Source organism: Taudactylus pleione, unplaced genomic scaffold (genome assembly GCF_031769625.1).
Source record: "Taudactylus pleione unplaced genomic scaffold, aTauple2 ptg001339l, whole genome shotgun sequence".
Classification (NCBI taxonomy): Eukaryota; Metazoa; Chordata; class Amphibia; order Anura; family Myobatrachidae; genus Taudactylus; species Taudactylus pleione.
Genome location: NW_028285739.1, coordinates 2,942,314 through 2,961,102, shown reverse-complemented (window position 1 = coordinate 2,961,102; position 18,789 = coordinate 2,942,314). Strand labels below are relative to the sequence as shown.

The 18,789-nt window shown below is 46.9% G+C and overlaps 1 protein-coding gene across 5 annotated transcripts in view; it reads left to right on the top strand.

Moving 5' to 3' along the window:
* Nucleotides 1–18,789, top strand: part of CENPC (centromere protein C) — a 250,358-nt gene that overhangs the window by 113,272 nt on the left and 118,297 nt on the right. For all 5 annotated transcript variants that reach the window (XM_088463308.1, XM_088463309.1, XM_088463307.1 and 2 more), the window contains one exon: nt 13,375–13,554. In XM_088463308.1, coding sequence (XP_088319434.1) covers nt 13,375–13,554 — 180 coding nt within the window. The remainder of the gene's footprint in view (nt 1–13,374; nt 13,555–18,789) is intronic.

The window sequence follows — 18,789 nt, the reverse complement described above, 5'->3', positions numbered from 1 at the left end:
TCCCCCAATGTATGCCCACATTACTCATCCTATTAGGTCACTTCTCCTACCTTTTCTTAACACGACATCTCTTAAAGATCCTACGGATAGGAAGCTGGAAAATGTCTTAAAATCCATTAATGTAAATGCAGTGGCTCTAGCTCAGTGGTTAAAGCTGTTGGCTGCTGGGCAGACACTTTTGAGGAAGGGCTTACCTCTGGTACGCACACAGGGGACCTCGTCTCTTTGGTTGCGCATGTTAGAGAGGCAGCTTCTTATTCTCCGAAGCAGCCATAGATTCAGGAATTTTAACTTCTAAAATTTCAGCTTCTGCAATTGAAGCCAGACGAGCACTCTGGCTGCGCACCTGGAAGGTGGACACGAATTCAAAAAGGCCCTGGAAGCCCTTCCCTATTCGAGTAACATTCTGTTCGGTCCGGACGGCTCCTTTCGACCCATTCTCAATTTGAAACACCTGAACAAATTCCTCCGGATTCCCAGATTTTGTATGGAGTTCCTTCAGTCCATCTTTCTAGCCTTGGACCAGGGGGACTTTATGGCATCCTTGACTATCCAGGATGCCTGTTTGCATATCCCTATATGAGCGAATTACCAACACTTTCTCAGGTTTGCAATACAAACCAACCATTATCAGTTTCAGGTGTTACCCTTTGGTCTGTCCACAGCCCCTGTGTTCACGAAGGTCATGGCGTTAAAGGGAGCACATCTTCGCTGCAATGGCGTCCAAATTTTACAGACTACTTTCTTCTTTTGGCCCAGTCTCCCACAGTTCACAATTGAAATCCATCTGACAGTGGAGCTTCTACAGTCCCACGGATGGATAAACAATTAGAGGAAATCCACGCTTTCTCCGTCCCAAGAGATGCTCCACCTGGTAGCCTTGTTGGATTCAAGAGCTCAGAGAGTCTTCCTCCCTTCCTTGACCTTACTGTTAGGATCTGCGGTTAGCAGATCATATTATTTGCAGGTCCCAGTCTTAGTTGCTACTGAAATACTGCACACAGACAGTCAGTAATTAGTGAAGTATCAGCTGCACACTAATTGATTGTCCTGTCTATGCACAGCCCAGATGAACACTAGTCTATCATTAGGGAGGCTTGCTCTGATTGGGGCCTGTATTTGTTCAATTTCAGCCAGTCCTTCACTCTATGCCGGTGATAGTGTTCACGTGTTTCCGATTGTGGTCAGTCTCCTGAGTGCTCCAGTAATCCTGTTTGCCTTAGCTTCCTGCCGTTTGTGTCATCTAGGCGGCACAGTCCTCATACCAGCTTCTTGCCATTTGTGTCATCTAGGCAGCTCGGATTGTACTCCTGGGTCCAGAGTGCATCATCTCACGTGCTGCTGCTTGTGTCAACACGGCGGCACTGGCCGCACTCCTGCATCCCGAGTACGCAGTCTTGCATACTGATGCCAGTGTCATCCCGGCGGCACTAGGTGCACCTCAGCGTCCAGTATAGGCAATCTTGCGTACCACCGCTAGTGTCATCCCGGCGGCATTTAGCGTATCCCAGCGTAATCTTGCCAAACATACCAGCCCTCAAGGCTGCTACACATCTCAAAGGCTACAACACAGCCCAAAGGCTGCTACTCTGCTAAAAAGCCGCCTCTCGCCAAGCATACCAGCCCTGAAGGCTGCTACACAGCCCAAACGCTGCTACTCTGCTCAAAAGCCGCATCTCGCCAAGCATACCAGCCCTCAAGGCTGCTACACAGCCCAAAGGCTGCTACTCTGCTCAAAAGCCGCGTCTCGTCTGGCATACCAGTCCTCAAGGCTGCTACACAGCCCAAAGGCTGCTACTCTGCTCAAAAGCTGCATCCCGCCAAGCATACCAGCCCTCAAGGCTGATACATGGACCAAAGGCTGCTACTTGGTCCATAGGCCACATCTCACCAAGTATTCCTGTCCTCAACACTGTTGTGGGACTTTCTGCTCGGACGTTACTGGTAGTTCCTCATAATTATTTACCTGATTACCCTCTGGGTCACAACACTTACAAGCCAGAATATGCACCTTTCTCAGTAGGCATCAGGTGTCCATACACTTTTGCATGCATATTCTGGGGTCTTTGGTCTCAATGTTTGACATGGTGGAGTACGGTCAGTTCCACTGCCACCCTCTCCAAAGGGTCATTCTAAAGCGATGGTCTCACCCAAACATCTAGGCACAGGTTCTCATTCTTCCCCATAAGGTACATCTCTCCCTACTGTCGTGGCTCCTGCACTCTCATCTGGACAAGGGCGCCCCTTTCGGATCCAGGACTGGGTCCTTCTTACCACCGATGCAAGCCTTCAAGGTTGGTGGGGGGGCTGTAACTTGTAACGTAATATTTCAGGGCTGCTGGACACGTCAGGAGAGCCACCTTTTGAACATCTTGTAACTTCATGCAGTTTACAGGGCTCTGTGTCAGGCACAGCACCTCTTTCAGGGACATCCGGTGAAGGTACAGTCGGACAATGCAACCGCGGTGGCCTACGCAAACCACCAGGGCGGCACTTGCAGTCAGGGAGTCATGCAGGAAGTCAGCCAAATTCTTCGTTGGGCAGAACATCATCTTCCAGCACTGTCCGCAGTCTTCATTCCGGGCGGTCAGAATTGGGAAGCGGACTTCCTAAGTCACCAGGACATCCTTGCAGGCGAGTGTCCGCTGCATTCAGCTGTCTTCCAAGTACTAGTCTGTCATTGAGCCTTGCCGGATATTGACATGATGGCATCTCGTTTCAGTCATCAGCTTCCAAGATATTTATCCCGTACCAGGAATCCAGAAGCTTTCCTGGTAGATGCCCTAGTTGTTCCTTGGACCTTCCCTCTAATTTACGTCCTCCCTCTGATCTCAATGATTCCTCGGGTTCTCTGCAAGTTCAAGCTGGAGGGAGGCACTTTGATCCTGGTGATACCGGATTGGCCTTGACATGTGTGGTACACAGATTTACTGAGCCTCTCCATCGATGCCCCACTGCGCCTTCCTCTGTGGCCGGATCTTCTGTGTCTTAATCCATGTTTCCATCCGGATCTGACCTGTCTCGCTTTGACCAGATGGCTCTTGAGACATCCATCCTAAGAGCAAAAGGATTCTCCCAGAGGGTTATTCGGACCATGCTGCAGGCTCGGAAGTCTTTTCTGCAGACAGGTCTGAATTTGGGCCTCTGGCTCTCGTCCTTGAAGGTCCAGGTTTCGGCCTTGTCTGTTCTCTTCCAAAGGCAGATAGCTCTGTTCCTGGAAGTGCAAACCCTTTTTCCAGGGAGTTCTCCACGTTCAGCCACCGTTCGTGTCTCCTGTGGCTCCCTGGGACATGTCTTTAGTTCTCCGAGCTCTCCAGTCTGCTCCATTTGAGCCATTACAGATGGTGGACTTGCGCTGGCTCACATGGAAAACTGTTTTTCTGCTACCCATCGCATCGACCCGGAGGGTGTTGGATTTGACCGCCCTATCTTGTCGTTAACCTGTTCCTCCTTTTACATTTAGATAGGGCTGTGCTGCGGACTCGCCTGGGTTACCTTCCCAAGGTGGTATCCCACTGCCACATAAATCAGGAGATTGTGGTACCTGCGTTCCAGACTGCAGATTCTTCTCAGCCAGAAGCTTCCTTAGATGTGGTAAGGGCTCCCCGGCTTTGCGTCAAGGATCAGGGACATTTGCAAGATTTATTCTCTGTTCGTCTTGTATGACGTTTATAAGAGGGGCTGGCCGGCTACAAATCAAACCTTGGCCCTCTGGCTCCGCTTCACAATTCACCAAGCTTACTCCTTGGCGAGCCTTCCTACCCCTTGTCATGATGTCTGCCCATACCATCCGGTCAGTGGTGACTTCTTGGGCAGCGCGCTGTGGGGCTTCTGCAGAACAACTCTGTAAAGCTGCCACATGGTCGTCTGCTCATACATTCATCTGGTTTTATGCCTTAGAGTGTTTTGTGCTCACTGCAGCTCAGGATTGTCCGCCCTTGGTGGACTGCTTTGGGATGTCCCAGTGTCATCCCTGTGCCCCCTAGTGGAGGCAGAAGAACAGGAGACTTCTGTTGCTTACCTGTTAAGTCTTTTTCTTCGACTCCATAGGACGCCCATCTTGACACACCTGACTGCCTGGATGTGTTTCCTTGGTGACCTGTCCGGCCGTACTTTCCATGGTTTATATGGTTCTGCGTGTGTATGCCGGACTTCCTTCTCCTTTTCCTCTGCCTCGCTCCTGCCATGGGCTTGCAAACTAAGCTGAAGGCCTGTGGCTGGGGGTGGGGTTTAGAGGAGAAGAGCCTGGGCTTGTGGCTAATTTCATTAACTATTTGGTGCCCAGACTTCTCTTCAGGCTATACCCCAGTATCATCCCTGTGCCCCCTTTGGAGTCGAAGAAAAATACTTAAAAGGTAAGAAACATAAGTCTCCTGTATTCTGTCTCACTTCTTTTCTCTCTCAATCTCTCTCCTCATCCCTGTGTCTTTTTGCCCCTTCTTTCTGTGTCTGTCTCCATGCCATGCCTACAGTTGGAGGAGAGCAACTGAAAGGCCTCAAAATCCACTTTATGGCCTTTCAGAAATAAGATGAGCCTTGTCAGTATTGGGGCAGTCTAAAATCTTAGATGGCCTCTCCCACCCCTCTTGGGCAAGCAATGAGCACCATTGACCAGTAAAGAACCCAGCTCAAGATAGAGGGCCAATAGAGATTAAATCTCACCTAAAATAAGGTTGGGGCCCTTCGTAGGTTGCAAAGTACCATTGCAGAGGCGAGCTGTCAATGAGATGGTAGTATCATGCAAGCAGGCATGGAGGTAGAGGATACCAGTGTATGGCTAAGCTATTGTGAGAAAATACATTGCCAAGCCCTTGTGCCTCTTGGTTGGAGCAAAGAAGAGGTAACTGGGCTATAATCTAAGGACAGATAATTAGTGGCCAAATCACTCTGAGACACCAGTATTTTCAATAACTGTTGTCACCACATTGGCAGCCACAGTAACACCAGCCATCGAGAGAGTACTGTTGCAGGTAGCATTACAGAAAACTGTGAAATGGCAAGTATCAATATTGTAAGACAGGCCTATATTACTACATGAAAAGCCTATCTCAACTTTGTATGCAACACAACACTGAAATATTAAGTCTACTACCCAGTGAAGATCTGGTTCAGTAATAATAATAGATGAATACAGCAGCCTACTAGTAGTTGATTTAAATATAATTTAACAACAACAATAAACCATTAAGGCACTGTTCTAACAGGTTAGCATCAGCAGCACAATATGGTATAGGGGAATTATGGTTCACATAGTAGTCCAAGTGGAAATAAGAGTAAAGAAAAAGACACATACTGTATAAAAGTACAGATAGAAATACACATGCATACACAGATTCAGTAACTATAATAGTATGAAATTATACCATACAGAATGTCAACCCGCATTGTCACCACAGACCAGTGGGTTGCAGCTTACATCACTTGGTAATCACTTATCAACCATTGGAAAGAGAATATCTGTGTTTGAACTGTACAGTAAATGTAGAGAAAAAAGGAGATTTATGTTCTTACCTGTTAAATCTCTTATTCTACTCCATTGGGTGCACAAATAACACTCTGGTTAAAGCCTTGAGAGTCTGGGCACCAAATAGTTAAGCCCAGGCCCCCTCCTCTTGATACCCCGCCCCCATGCCACCGGCAGCCAGTTTAGTTAGCAAGGAGCTAGGCAGAGGAGAAGAAGAAAAAAGACCTGCAACACACACAGAACCATAACATATGATAGGTTAGCAGAACCGGTCACCAAGGAAACACACCCCGGCAGCCAGGTGCGTCAGGGTGGGCGCCGTGTGCCCTCTATGGAGTCGAAGAATAAAAATTTAACAAGTAATAACATTCTTCTTTCTCCATTAGGGGCATAGGGAACACTCTGGGACGTCCCAAAGCTGTCCCTTTACTGGACCACGTCCGATAATTAAAATATGTGTAATACATGAAACTGGATGAAAGTGTGGGCAGAGGACCACGTGGCAGCCTTCCACAGTCTAGAGGCTTCCAATGAGCGGGTGGAATGGGCAGTCACCACGGCAGGGGCACTAAGTTCCGCCAAAGAGTAAGCCTGGCGGTTAGTCAAACTGAGCCAGCGGGCCAAAGTGTGTTTAGTAGCCAGTCATACATAGAGGACAAACAGAGAATCTGACTTGCGAATATCTACTGTCCACTGAAATGCGGAGAGCTCTCACAACATCCAAAGAGGCCTCCTCCTGTGAAGAATCCGGAAAGACGTTACCACAATACCCTGGTTGATGTGAAATCGACACACAACCTTTGGAAGATGCAGCCCAATCTGAGTGGAAAACCAGGAACGGGGAGCGACGCGACAATGCGCTCAAGTCAGACACCATCTGGGCCGATGCGATGGCATGTAGAAAGACAGTCTTCCATGTAAGCCAACGCAGCTGAACAGTATCCACTGGCTCAAAGAGAGCTGACTGCAAAGGACAGGTTTTAGGGAGCCACAGGATGCACAAATGGTGGTTGAACTTGGAGAACTCCCTGGAAGAATGTCCGCACATCAGGTAACCGTGTGTCTCTTGTAGGGAAGCGACAAAGCCGAAACGTGGACCTTCTTGGAAGAGAGCCTGAGGCCCAAATTCAGATCTATCAGCAGAAAGGAAAGCACACAGTAGAGGTGAAAAGATCTGGGATTAAGGGCCTGATTATCTACCGATTGCAATAGCAATTTCGCACGCAGTTCAACTGCGATAATATGCTAATCCATTGCTATCGCTATGCCGTCTCAGCATAACATAAGGACGCCCACTTTACCTTACACACATCCGTAATGTTTAGCAAGACTGCGAAACCATTGCTATTATCGAGTACCATCGCAGCCTCATGTACACTTGCACAATTTCTGATCTTACTCAGAAATTGCAAACTTCATTGCACACTGTGTCCTAAGGCTGCGTAGGGCATCACAGTGGCTAATTTAAGCACGCCCCTGCAACGGCATCAAATGCCTGCTTTTCGCCCCCCCCCCCTATCGTCACGACCCATAAATGTCACTTTCTGTGAATCACTCTGCGATGGGTCTACGCAGTCTCGATCACAGTGGCTGGCCCATGCACTGCGATACATACGCATTGCGCAACAATTGGCCGATTGTGTGTGTAAACGCAGTTGTGATCGGTAATGAATCAGACCCTAAATCCCTTTAGTTAAACACCAAGTATAATAGGTACGCAAACCCGGTGATAGATTCTTGCCGTAGAGGGCTTCCTAGCATTAAGCAGGGTTCGAATTACCCTTCTGGAAAACCCCTTCTCTCTCAAGACGGATGTCTCAAGAGCCACCCCGTCAAAGCGAGACTGCCAAGATCAGGATGGAAGCATGGGCCCAGAGACAAAAGATCTGGCTGCAGGGGGAGACGCATTGGGGCATCTATGTAGAGGCCCAGAAGATCTGCGTACCAAACCCACCATGGGCAATATGGCCACACCAGGATCACCGTGCCTCCTTCCAGCTTGAATTTGCGGAGGACCAGAGGGATTATTGAGACTAGAGGGAAGATGTATATGAGGAAACTCCCATGGAACCGCCAGAGTGTCCACCAGGAGAGTGCCGGGGTCCCTGGTGCTGGAGCAGTATCTTGGCAACTGGTGGTTGTGACAAGACGTCATCATGTCTGTTTGGTAGGCCCTTACGGACAAACAGTTGAAAGATGTCCGGATGTAGAGCCCATTCGCCTGCGTGAACGTCTCGGCAGCTCAGGAAGTCCGCCTCTCAATTCTGGACTCTGAGAATAAAGACCGCTGAAAGAGCTGGAAGATGACGCTCTACCCAAAGGAGAATTCTGCTGACCTCTTTCTTGGCGCCACAACTGCTACCCTGGTGGTTTATGTAGGCGATGGTGGTTGCGTTGTCAGACATTATTTTGACCAGACGTCCCTGGAGAGGAGACTGCGTCTGCAAAGAGCTCTGTGCACTGCTTGGAGCTCCAGGACAATCATTGACAGCTGACTTTCTTGAAATTCCCAATGACCCTGGAAGGTCTGATGACCTGCCACTGCCCCCCATCCCCGAAGACTTGTATCGGTGGTGAGTAGGATCCAGTCCGGGATCCAAAAGGCACGACCCCTTTCCAGCGTGTGAGCACTGGAGCCACTACAGGAGAAAAGAGAGAGAGACGAACCTCTAGGGGGAGAAGGAGCGCCTGCGTCTTGAGGTTCAGGTGAGACTTGTTCCACCGCATTAGAATGACCAGGTACAGAGGCCGGAAGTGGAACTGGCTGTACTCCACTATGTTGAAGGTGGAGGCAAGAGACCCCAGGATCTGCATACAGAAGTGATTGGACACCCAGCGGTGGCTCAGGAAGTAGCGGATCCTGGATTGCAGAGCCAATATCTTGTCTGCTGGAAGGAAGACTCGCTGATTCTTGGAATGCAATAATGCTCTTAAGTGGAGCATCTCCTAAGATGGAGTCAAGGTGGATGTCCACCAATTGATTATCCACCCATGTGACTGCAGAAGCTCCACAGGTGGATGTCGTCCCTGAGAACAGTCGGAGACTGGGCCAGGAGAAGCAGGCCGTCCAGATAAGGCAAGATCCGGATGCCCCTGCAGCGAAGACGCTTCGCCATGACCTTCATGAACACACGAGGGGACGTGGACTGACAAAATGGTTATGTCTGAAACTTATAGTGGTTGCCCCTCACTGCAAACTAAGTAAGTAGTAGGCATCCTAGATGTCCAATGAAGCAATAAAATTCCCCGGCTCCAGAGACAGAATTATGGAGCGAAGGGATTTCATGTGGAATTTGGGAATCTAGAGGATCTTGTTCAGCTGCTTTAAATTGAGGAAACGAGCCATCCTACTTTTGGACGAGTAAGAGATTGGCATAAAAACCCATACCTCTCTGAAACGGGGGGACTGGATTGATGACCTTGGAGGTCAGAAGGGAGCAAATAGACTCCTAGAGAGCTTTTCCTGGCTGTGCTGGAAAACTTTTGGAAAAAACGGGTCGGCGAACGCTTTTGAAATGTTACAGCGTAGCCCTAAGAAATGACGCTTCTAACCAAACTGCTTAAAAGAGAAGAAGCCACCTCCCACACCGGGGTCCCCCAGGCCCGCCCCATCATGCAGCAGGCTTGTCTGCTAGCTTGGCCTCATGATATCTGGTGGACCAAGGCTGCTTACCTCGGGGCTTGAAGTCTTTGCAAGAAGTACCCTAGGTCCTTGATAAAGGTTGACCCCTGGCTTTTTCCTGTGCACGAGAGGAACGAGAAGTAGATGTCCTGGGTCTGGGCGAAGCCGCTGATGGCAAGAAGACCGACTTAGATGCTGCCAGAGTATCCACTATTTTGTCCAATTCAGGACCAAAAAGGTCCAATTCAGAACCAAACAGGTTAAGACCTATGTATTAATGGCAGCCTCGGACAGGTAGGAACCTGCCTCCCTAACGTGTCCCACCAGAGACAGCAAGTCTATACCAGACCTCTAAAGCATCAGCCCAGCGACCAACTGCCTTAGCCACCCAGTTGGATGCAAGGGCAAAGCAAGCAATTGCTCCCGCATTAATATAAATGGTCTAAAGGAAATTATACAGCTTTCTATCTGTAGGATTCTTAAGGGAAGCAGTGTTGATTAGACGTGTAATATGGGCATCCACTGGCCAAGGAAGGTAGCAATACGCTTAGAACCTTGAAAGCGTCTATTGGGGATTCAGATACTGCCGCCTTTTGACATTGAATACTGGGGCCTTTGATTTAGGAGGTTGCTCTGAATCCACTACCAGTAGTACAGATTTAACTGCCCTAATAAGTGCCTCCGCATCTACTGGAGACTTAGCCTCCTTCGAGGCCGAGAAAGTCTCAACCTCAGAGGTAATAGAGACACTAGCCTCATTGTCCAAGGAACCCTCAGAGTTAGAACCTCCCCCAGAGAGCGGCGTATGGTTCTCCCATGTTGCAGGCCTGCGACCAGGAGCTCTATCCTTGTTCAGCATTTGCTGTAAGGATGCTGACATTTCAGTCAACCCATGCACGGACTGAGTAAAGGATTGCATCCAAGGTGGCTCCTCAGTAGGTAGCTGAGGAGTAGGATAAAATGTTAGTAACAGGGAGCACTTGAACTTCAAGCCAGTTTACAAACTGTGACATTACCTGTGTCAACATAGAAGCCCAAGCTGGTTTCTGACTGGATCCTACGGCTGAAAGCACCTACTACTGTAGAGCCATAAAGCAACGGACACAAAGGCCATCAGGGTCTGGGTCCTAAGGAGAAATTACTTTGACACATTTTTTACAAGTGCGCAGCACTGGAGCACCCAGCTTCTTGGGAGTCTTATTCTTGGACGACATAAAAAGCGATCCAAGAAATCCATACACACTAAAGCCCAGGCAATGGTGTGTCCTCAGGGGCAACGCAAAGAGCATCTAATAAATTATTAGATATACAAGTGCTAATTGGTATGTATATAAATATATATACTGAGTTGTACGCACCAACTGACCAATGGTGTCCCCAAGGTGACTAGTATCAACAGCAGGGCACACCGACACAGAGGCAGAAAGTACAATAATACTCACATGCATACATACCACTCAATGCTTTGAAGAAGTGGGCAAATAGTGCTCAACTAACCAGCTAACAACAGCAGGAAGGAGATATGAATATAAGCAGGCTGCTAGGAGCGAGTTATGTGAGGAGACAGGTGACCATTTCGCCCTGTGCTTTGCTGAGGCAGACTATGCAGAAAATGGCTGCCCAGTATCTCGGAGGAGGTGTAGAATGAGGGATGTCCTGTCTGGTACCTGATGTCTACTGCAAGGAAGCACGCCCCAGGGTTGGGGGAGAGGACTAAAAGGGGGAGCCTACCTTCCCCCTCTGGTCCGGACCCCAGAGCAAATGACCATCGCTGTTCTAACAGCATCCTGTTCCTCACTGCCCTGGTGGTCTAGTGGGCGGTGCGGATGACCTGGAGCCCCCCCTGCCGGTGGTATCCTGCACTGGTGGTAAACAGTCGCGAATACGCAGCTTTCTGCAAGCAGGGAGCCGCTCTTACCTTGTCCCTGCTTAACTGTCTGGGTGCAGCTGCGGCTCCGGGAGACCTGGAGTCCAGCGGCCAAAAGTCACTGACCTAGTCGCCAGTGCTGCAGCCACTGGCGCTGTGACAGTGGAGTGGCTGTGAGGGTGTCCTATAGGATGCCTGTCACTGCCCACTCTTGTACTAAAAAAAAAAATAAACAGTGGGGGACTGCAGTCTCCCATAAAAATGGTGCCCGCTCCTGCCGGGGAGCCTGGGCTGTTGGGCATTTATGCTTAACTATTTAGTCCCCAGACTCTCCAGGCTATACCCAGAGTGTTCCCTGTGTTCCCTAGTGGAGAAAGAAGAAAACCCACCACTATACAGTTATATTAAGTAGAGTGCCTGTTGTTGCTGCTAATGGGACCAGCTCCAGATAGATGAGAGAGAATCAGAGGAAAAAATAGTTTGTAACATCCAGTCCCATGGAAGAGGAGGAATTTGTCACTAGCAGGAAATCTTAAGTATGTTATATTAGCTACCTAGAGATTTTTTTTCAGATGTTGCCGTGTGTTTAGCCAGATGCCAGTGGAGCTCATTTCAATTAGTCACAATACTGAAGTAACTTGGTTGTTTTCAAATATAAATTGATTGTAGTAGATACTCAGATGTATGTTGATATAATATTCAAGAGGGTAGTCGGGCATAAGGAGGTGGAAATATCATATTCCTGATGAAACTGATACATAGGGCGGAATTCAATTCTTTCTAGCCCCTATCGCGCCCGACAGAGCTGTTCAATTCTTGCTCCTGTCGGGCACGATGAGCTGCCAGCGCTACATTTCAGCTCGCAGCCCCTGGGGGATGAGAGCTGAAATGTGCGAAAAGTGACATGTTTGGGCGCCCAAACATCACTTTTCGCGATCGTGCCCAGCACTTTGGTCGGGTTTAGCTGCTTTACGCGGCTAAACCTGACCTCTATGAGCGCGATCAGCACAAAAATCTTGGACAATTGCATAGCGGCCCGCGATCTCCTGTCACTTTAGACGGGAGATGCGGGCCGTGAATACAATTGAATTCCGCCCGTAGAGGCTTATCATGTCTTTCGTGTCATTAGCACCCACAGTTACGGCAATTTCATTTTGTAATCTGTTTTTTAAACAGTTAACCTATTGGCTTGACATACCAAAGGAACCATTTGAAATCCAGTATATTTATGCTTCTGCACACTCTGCATGGCCTGCAATTCCATTACCACTCCTTCTCTGAACTTTATCAACATGCAACTCCATTACAGCCCACATGTGTTCCTTCATTCAAAAGATATGCTCTGCAAACAGACATAGCTTCAACTCTGCATTAGCCCCATTGTCTTTAGGTTCCTGCACACTTGGGCACAATGTAATAAGCAAGGAGGAATAGCTGTGATATTGATTAAATTTATGTTTAAAAAAAAAAAAAAAAAAGTTTTCATTATACTACCAAAAAACATTTGGGCCCGATTCAGACACGCTCGTTAGCGTCCGCACGCTCGCTCTGAGCGATGGTAGCACAACTGCGCATGTGTATGGTTCGCAATGCACGTGCGCAAACCAGTCATTGCAGTCGGAAATCGTGCGCTCGTAAAACACAGAGGGGCTGCTATTTTGTGTGACAGAATGTGACGTTTGTGGGTGGTAACGGGAAGGTGCTTGAAAACGGGGGAGTGGTTGTGAGAACGCAGGTGTGCCCAAAGGTCAAAATGGCGTTTAATGGGAGTGCATAATTAGCAAAGGAGCGTCATCGATCACGTCACTTGGTTGTCTTTTACCCTGAACTGCTCGCAGTGATTACGGGAAGTAATTCCTACCTCAAGCACTGCGAGCAGTTCAGATGCCGTTCGATGTTCCCGATTAATCTAATAAAAACAGGAGATGACGTGATTTGCGAACGGCAAAGGGGTGTCTTGAAAAAATAGCGAGCGCATTTAGCGGACGCTCACACAGACATAGAGGCGTCCTCACACCGCAAAGAGCGTGCGCTCAGTTTAAATATCCGGACCCTTTTTGAGAGGGGAGCGGCCGCAAATAGCGTCCGGGTCTGAATCAGGCCCTTTGTCTCTAGTTTGACATATATACAAAAAAAATTAAAAAATTTTTGGTCACAAAGGAGGCGATGCTGAATAGCCTCGGGAAATAGTTCCTGGAGCTATTCAATTGGAGAATGCTGGTTACTGCGCCTAAACTGGATGTTTAGTTCTGCTAATCGGCATTCTCTGGCTAAAGGCTGGATAACAGCATCGCAGCTGGCACTTACGTCGGATTTCTGCTTGCACCTCCAGGATTTATCAGCCGGGTGCAAATTTTAATCACCTCTAAAGATGTGGGATAAAAATGACCTTTCTAACACACAAAATTTGATCTCTTGCAGGTAGGGGATTGAAAAGCACTGTAACCGATGAAGTGGAAATGCCAGTTCTTGAGACAAAAATCTCTGCTGACAGTAGTCATAATGTGGTCAATCAAAATAAAAGTGGTGTTAGAAGTAGCAAGCGAATTTCATTGCCACCAGGAATGTGGTGGAGTACTTCTGGAAAGTCACTATTACAAGGTAAACTTAACAACAAGAAAGTATGTTGCTGTTGTGATTTATAGAGGATCTTCCAGAGTCATAAATATGTAATTACATTTGTACTAAGTAGTGCTGTGTTTTAGCCTCTTCTACACTACACTTTGCAAAATGGAGATGTTTAAGAGCTCAAACAGACAGGTGGTCTTGGTCTGTCCTTTTATGTAGTTGCAGTGGAGGAGAGAGGGTGTTGCTGATACAAAAATGTGTAAACTATCTTTATCAAGAAAATGGTTTCCTGTCCTTGTGACCTTAATGCAAACAGATATAATCTGAATGAGAGATCAGAACATGTCATATCTGTTAAGTTAAAAAGCTTTTCTTCTTCAGGGTCCATAGGGCTCCACAGGGAGACATTGGGGTGTAGGTGGGACCTGGAGAACCGGACACCAACAGCAAAGCTTTTCAATCCCAGGGTCCTTCCCTTCCCACTGAGGGCACTTCAGTTTTGTTGGTGTCCGGCAGGAGCTGGGCCACTATTATAACAGGGGGCTGCATTATGCAGCCCGAGTTTTAATTTTATGATTTAATTTTATTTTTTACTTTTACCATAATGAGCGAGCAGCACCAGACTGTCCTCAAGACATCTGTGCTGCCGCCCCATCACCCCTCCACGGCGCCGTGACACCAAACATGTGCTAGGTACTCGCGGGGCTCCGAGGGGGACTAGCTAGCAGGCTCCCTGGACCACAGACTACAGCCCGAAATCCAGGGGACTGGTATGGTGGAACCCCATTCGCGGGTACCCGCGTCTTGGTGCAGTCTTGCCTCCGGTAGCAGGAGACAGACCCGAGGCATTTATGTGGACACTGGTTTGCCCACGACTCCACTAGACTACCGGGGCATAAATATACTGGCGCAGAGGCATATTATAAAGGCCAGGGGACACGGTGGTTAACGTCAGCCAGGGGATAAGGCCTTCTACCTGCAGCCCCCCCCCAGCTCAGGGAGCCTTTCCACTGTGGTCTTTTTGTTCCCTGAGCTGCCCCTCCTTCACCCTGCGCCCCCTCAGAGACGAGCGGCAGCCATTCTCTGCAAGCAGATTTCCGGGAAACGCTGGGTCCAGTATCCCTGTATACCTCTCCCACGGGCAAAGTTATACAGTGTTATATCCTACCAGCCACTGTGGTCTGTGTAGTTGATTTTAGTGCCCATTGCAGACATGCAATATTTTTTTCTGCGTTTGTATGTGACTTCTACTATCGCTAATCTCTAATTTCTATACTGTCAGTTTATACCTGTCCCTTTATTCTACTATACCCTGACATACTGAGGTATAAGGGGGTTCATTGTACCTCACATCTTCTATATAATTGTCAGGGCTATCACATACTATATACCTCACTTGCACACTACATTGTGCCATATATAGCACGGTTTTACACTACATTGTGCCATATTACACCTACTGCAGGGTGTTTACTGCACTGTATCATATTGTGTATTCTATTATTCTTGTGGCTATGTCTGTCAGAGGAAAGAATAACAAGCAGCCTGAGGCTGCTGCCCCTACTCTGTTGTCCTGTAAGTCCTGTTCAGCGGGCTTAGCCCGAGAGCACCTCCATCAGGATGGTCTTTGTACTAATTGTTACACAGCCCCAGGCCCCTCAGCCCCGGTGTCTCTTCCTCAGGACCCACCCTGGGCGGCCTATTCACAGATGCTGGCAAAACTTGTGGACCACATAGCAGTCCCCATGGTGGCTCCCCCCGTGGGATGGCCACAGCAGGTACTCTCAGCAAATCCTTTGCATCCCCCATGGGTAGACGTTTTGTCTACCTCAGTACAGGGTTTGGCTAATACCTCAACAGATTGTCAGCAAATGCTGCAAAAGGAAAAGCCTTTACCTACTAAACATGCTCTGTTATCTTCTCTGTCCACTTAGTTATCTGATTCTGATATATCATCTGGGGAGGCAGAAGACGCAGACCTTAGAGGAGCCACCCTCTAAATTAAATATACCTGCTCTTGTGAGAGCTGTAAAATCTATTTTACAAATAGAAGAGGATAAACCCGCTTCTAAGAAAAACAATGAACTTTTTAAATGACAAAAGGTATTTTTTTTTTTTTTTTAAATTGAGTAAATTTTTATTGGTTTATAGAAATACATTAACAAATAACCAAACAAAATATATATACACATAAAACATATATAAAAAAAAAATACCACACTATACAAATATTGGAATATTGTCAAAAATAACACCTGAAAAATTGGCAAAATCAACTAGATCCCCAAAAATTCTCAACTTATCACACAGCACATTACCTCCAACAAAGTAATAATCTACCTAATTATCCTAACAATAATATACCGGTCAATCAGTAGGCAATGCACGGGCATAACAGGATTTAAGCCAACTGCTCCAGATACGTTCATACTTCTTCTCAGCTTTGCGACAAATAAACACATGTTTTTCATGTTCAACAGTGGTACGGACCAAGGACAGCCAAGCATTATAATCTGGTCCTGTAGGAGCCATCCACGACCGAGCCACACATACCTTAGCTAGTGTACACATATTGACAATGTATTGTTTGATATCTGTCCACTACCTCATCGTCCATAGAGCCTAAACAGCACGTCAATGGCGTAGCTAAAGTGGAGCAATACCTGTATTGGACAAAACTCTCAGAACCTTATTCCAAAAAGTGCTAACCACCGGACAATCCCATAGAAGGTGCCAGAAAGTACCGCTACTAATTTTACACTTAGGGCATATGTCAGATGCTCTCCCCCCAAATCTCAGCAAACGAACAGGAGTTAAATAGGTACGGTGTAAAATAAACAGTTGAATCTGTTGAAATCTTATAGAAGTTGTGGAAATACGAGGAGCTTCTAGAGCATTATCCCATTCCGCATCACTTATAAGGCCAATATCTCTCTCCCACTTTGATCTAAGATGTGGTAAACTATCCTTATGATAAGAAGACAATATATAGGAGTATAAGTAAGAAAGCGTCTTCCGGGGACCTAAAGATAAAAGAAATGACTTCAATGGGGATATTTGAATTAGAGGAGGGCCATCTGAAAATTGAGCCGAGAGAGCATGCCGTAATTGTAAATATCTATAGAAATATGATTGAGGGAGATGATGAGCTTCTTGGAGTTGTGCAAATGATTTAAGAATTGAAGTGTCATATAAATGACCCAATGTAGTTACACTGTTAGAACCCCATGTCACCTCAAGCTGTAAAGAGGCCAGTTCAGGTAATATACGATAACTACATAGAGAAGTGTCTGGATCTAATCCCGTAAACTGTAGAATACTAGATACCAATTTCCATATCTTAATAGCTTGCATCAACAGGGGAGGGCCTTTCTGTATAATTCTACCCGCAAGCAAGGCCTGCAATGGTGTAAAGTTAGGGAAAATCTGAGAAACCAACAAAACGTGCAGGGCATTAGGGGAGTCATCTTGAAGCCATAACCGTATATGTGCCATCTGCGCCGCATAATAATAAAATTTAAAATTTGGAAGAGCCAAACCTCCCCCAGACCTAGATCGGGTCAGAGCTGCCAATTGAATACGTGGTCGACGATTCACCCAGACCAATGAAGAAAGAAGACTATTCAAACGCCTAAACAATGTATCTTTATTAAGTTAATTCTACCAGTAACGGTAAGAGGGAGCCGGCGCCAGGACTGAAGTTTGCCCTTTAAGTAGACAAACGGGCTCAACATTCAATACTATATAGTCCTTTGGGGAATTAGTTATCCAGATACCTAAATATTGAAATTTATTTACCCAACAGAGAGGGAGAGTGACAATGGGAACAGTCGGATACAACCCCCTAAGAGGAAGGATAGGTGATTTGTCCCAGTTTATCTTAAGACCAGAAAAAATTCCAAATTGTTCTATGACTTGAAGAACCACAGGCATAGCTGTTACATAGTCAGACAAAAAAAGTAATAAATCATATGCATATAAGTAAACTTTGTCCATTCTATTACCCAATTGTAGACCTATAATATCATGGTGAGAACGTATAATACAGGCTAACGGCTCAATAGCCAATGCAAACAGGGTTGGGGACAAGGGGCAACCCTGTCTTGTGCCCCGAGACAGGGGGAAGGATGGGGAGATAAACCCATTCACTGACACCCTGGCAGTAGGGTTCGCATACATAAGCTTTACCCATTTCAAGAACACCGGCCCAAACCCAAAACATAACATGACCTCCCACAGAAAGGGCCACTCCACAGAGTCAAATGCTTTTGCAGCATCTAATGACACAATAACAGAGGACGATTCTTCGCCATGGGAGGCCTGTAAGTGAGTGTGCAGCCTTCTAATGTTCTCCGACGTCGACTTGCCTGGCATAAATCCTGATTGGTCTGGGTGAACAATCGAAGTAATAACAGTGTTTAGCCGAATAGAAAGGATCTTAGCCAAAATTTTGGCATCTGTGGGAATTAGAGAAATTGGCCTATAGGAATCAGGGTATCTAGGGTCCTTCCCGGGTTTAGGGAGCACAACAATTATGGCTTCAGACATAGATGGAGAGAACAAATTATCTTCATAGAGCCCATTAAACAGATCTAAAAGTCTTGGAACAAAGATACGAGCATGTTTTTTATATATCTCTATGGGAATCCCATCAGATCCGGGTGCCTTGTTACCGGGAAAGGAACTAATCGCAGCATCTACCTCCTCCAGGGTCAACGGGGCATCTAAATACGCCCGAGCCTCGGATGACAATTTTGGAAGCCTAGCAGAAGCAACATATAATGATAAAGCATTCACGTCCTCAGTCAACTGTGTTTGATATAAGTTTTTATAAAATAAACTAAAAACCTCTGCAATATCTTGTGTAGATGTGACCATAGAACCCTCAGGCCCAATTAGTTCCGAGACAACAGCAGAAGGACGATCAGCTTGAACCAAGTGTGCCAAAAAACTACCAGTTCTGTCAGCCTGCATATAATATAAATGAGAACGGAATAACAGTCTACGGTTCATTCTATCTGTCAAATGATCAGTCCACTCTGTCTGTGCAGTCAACCATTTTAAACGTGAAGATTCCAACCTGTCCCCCAAGTAATCCAACTCAAGATTTCTACAGGCCATCTCCAAAACACGTTCTTTTTCCCTATAAAATGTTTTTAATTCTGCTACCCTTTTGATCAGAGACCCACGTAAATAGGCCTTGAAGGCGTCCCAAACATTAGCTACAGAGGCAGATCCCACATTGTCAGTGAAATAGCCATCCCACAT